This window comes from Vicia villosa, linkage group LG5 (genome assembly GCF_029867415.1).
Source record: "Vicia villosa cultivar HV-30 ecotype Madison, WI linkage group LG5, Vvil1.0, whole genome shotgun sequence".
Classification (NCBI taxonomy): Eukaryota; Viridiplantae; Streptophyta; class Magnoliopsida; order Fabales; family Fabaceae; genus Vicia; species Vicia villosa.
Window position 1 is genome coordinate 148,053,217 of NC_081184.1, and position 3,296 is coordinate 148,056,512.

Below are 3,296 nucleotides of genomic sequence, written 5' to 3' on the forward strand. Positions count from 1 at the left end.
CCGTTTCATGCTACTAACATCCTGTGAGTTTGTTTGCAGATTCATCCTTTTTGTTTTTGGCGATTTTTAATTTGTATTGCAACAATGTACTCTTTCAATTGGAATGAATAAATATTTTATTACCAATCGTTAGTTGGTCCAGTGGTCATTGGCGCTATACTTGGTAGGGAGAACCACGGTTCGATCCCCCGCAACTCCGATCGGGAGGAAGCCAAAAAAAGAATAAATATTTATTTTTTCAAAAAAAAAAACTTATAAAGAAAAGTTATTTAAACACGCTTTCTAAAACATACACGACATATCTTTTCAATACATTTTTATGGGGACTACTTCAAATTTATCTCTATCATTAATGTGATAGTTTCCAATGCAAACTTAATTCAAATTGTACCTTATCTTTAAAAACAACATAATAATATCAACAACAAAAAAGTATGAGATATATATAAAAAAAAAAAAAAAAGTACATGTAACGGTATTTTTGTTTTGTTTTGTTTTTTTTAAAAATATTTTCTTTCAAAAAACTAGTAAGTCGGACATATTTATTTTACATATAATTATTATTTTTAACATGTTCTAAAATAATATATGTTCTTGAATTATAAATGAGTATTTTTAAAAAATTAATTACACACTAATAAGAAAAAAATTATTGGTAAAATATTTTTTAATTGTTTGTACTTTTGTTGATAAAATTAATTTGGATAACACACCAATATCATTGTTGAAGGTTGTCGGGGAAGAAAATCTAGCTCCCCATAGAGATGGTATGCTTGACTGATGTTAACAGCAAATATCACACCTAGAAAAGCTTTATGTGTCTCCGACAGAGACTGGGAGCCCAAAATCACCTTTTAAAGAGAAGACGTGATCAATGTGAATTGTGACATGAGAAGGTGATGGTGCGAATCTTGAAGTCTGATTGATTAAATTTTTGAATTTGTTTGTTTCTTGGTTCATTTTACATGGTGTGGACTATCCGATATTGAAAATTCAGATGATCTGGTGAAGGAAATATTCAGATGAAAATGACCATTTATGTTGGATGACTTGTGAATTATGATCTATGAAGAAGATTGTGGACCTTTGTGAGTCCAATTGATAAAAAAATTTAATTTGTTTGTTAGTCTATTTTACATGATGTGGACTGTCCAATATTAAAAATTCTAGTATGTGTACTCCTAATGATGGAAAAATTCAGTTGATAAGGATTCTTTCTAGTGGAAGACATGTGAATTGTGATCTAGAAAGGTGATGGCAGATCTTCGGGAGTCTGATTCATGAAATTTTTTAATTTGTTTGTTTTCTAGTCCATTTTTCACGATGTGGACGGTCTGATATTGAAAGGTCTAGTCGATGTTCTTCTAGTAAAGGAAATATTTAGTTAAGAATGACCATTTTTAGTGGAAGACTTATGGATTGTGATGGTGGACCTTCGAGAGTGCAATTGATGACATTTTTGAATTTTTTTTGTTTATCAGTCCATTTTACACAATGTATACAGTTTGATAATGAAAATTCTAGTCGATGTTCTTCTAGTGAAGGAAAGAGTCAAGTCTAGTTGAAAAGGAATGATTTTTTTTTTTTGATAAGCAAACTTTTATATTCCATTAGAAGCTCAAATAAAGCTTCATAAATACAATTACAAATCGTACAAGGCTGAATTACACATAACCTAACACAATGCCCTACCAAAACCTATTCTTACACCAGCCCCAGTAATTTTACAGAGCTAAAACCTCATTAGGATGATGATACCAATCATAGAATGCACACATTCTATCCTCTTTGGTTCCTAACACCTGCCACTGCCAGCTTAATATTTTTGTATCATGAAAAATCTCATCAAAATCCTCAACAGCATTATTAAAAATAATATTGTTTCTTTGTTTCCATATAGCCCAACAAGCAGCTCCCCAAATTCCACCTGCATCTTTTTCCTTGCATATAACCTTCATAGCCTCAACAAAATTACAGTAGAATGATACAAAATTTGAATTAAACTGTACATTAATTCCTAACCAAGACTGTATCATTTCCCACAGCTTACGCGTTTTAGGACACCCAGAAAACAGATGATGATTATCTTCCCTGACTTGGAAGCCAAAAACACATAAAGAATCATAATCAACAACAATAATACCTCTTATCCTCAATAGCAGTCTCGTTGGTAGTCTGTTCTGAACAAGCCTCCACGCAAAAATCTTGATCTTTGATGGCATTTTCAAAGTCCAAATTGCTTTAGACACCAACCTAATATCGTCTTTTATATCCTCCACCACAGAAGCATCAAGAAGCCTTGAATAATATGCATAAACTTTGAAACCCTCCATACCATTTAGAGACCATATGAATCTATCTTGCATATTCTGAATTGGCTCAATTTCTTCTAGAATCAGTTCCAAGTCCTCATTTTCCTTTAACACCAAGTCATTCTCCAATCCTTGTTGCACTTGTAAGTTCCACTTCCATATCATGCCTTCCCTCACACCCATCCCAGCCACACTCCCACCTGATAGAGCACTTGCTGCATATAAATTTGGAAAAGCCAGCTGCAGAGTTGTGAAGGATAGAAAAACACTTAGAAAGGGGGGGTTTGAATAAGTGTAGCTTTAAAAAACTTGACAGATAAAAATAAATGCACAGTTATTTTTATCCTGGTTCGTTGTTAACTAAACTACTCCAGTCCACCCCCGCAGAGATGATTTACCTCAACTGAGGATTTAATCCACTAATCGCACGGATTACAATGGTTCTCCACTTAGTCAGCAACTAAGTCTTCCAGAGTCTTCTGATCACACACTGATCACTCCAGGAACAACTGCTTAGATACCCTCTAAGACTTTTCTAGAGTCTACTGATCCACACGATCACTCTAGTTACAATCTGCTTAGATAACCTCTAAGACTTCCTAGAGTATTCTGATCCACACGATCACTCTAGTTCCTTACAACTTAATGTAATTCTAAGAGTATTACAAATGCTTCTAAAAAGCGATAATCACAACTGTGATATTTCTCTTAATCGTTTAAGCTTAATCTCACTAATATATTACAACAGCAATGTAGTGATCTTTGATGAAGATGAAGATTCTGAGTTTTGATTTGAACAGCGTTTGAGCAAGTTTGATATGAGTTGTTTTGGTGCAGAATCGTTAACCTTGCTTCTCATCAGAACTTCATATTTATAGGCGTTGGAGAAGATGACCGTTGAGTGCATTTAATGCTTTGCGTGTTCCGTACAGCATCGCATTTAATGTTATACGCTTTTGTCAACTACCTCGAGCCTTGTTCACG

General features: G+C 33.8%; 1 protein-coding gene across 1 annotated transcript; it reads right to left on the reverse strand.

Annotated features, from left to right (window-relative positions):
- Positions 1-1,724: 1,724 nt before the first annotated feature.
- LOC131605700 (uncharacterized) lies at positions 1,725-2,495 on the reverse strand. The gene has a single exon (XM_058878026.1). It carries the CDS (start codon positions 2,493-2,495, stop codon positions 1,725-1,727), a length of 771 nt encoding a protein of 256 aa, XP_058734009.1.
- Between the last annotated feature and the right edge of the window lie 801 nt (positions 2,496-3,296).

What these genes read in the sequence shown, in the direction of transcription:
- LOC131605700 (XM_058878026.1), bottom strand. Translation starts at nt 2,495, where the DNA reads ATGGGTGTGAGGGAAGGCATGATATGGAAGTGGAACTTACAAGTGCAA.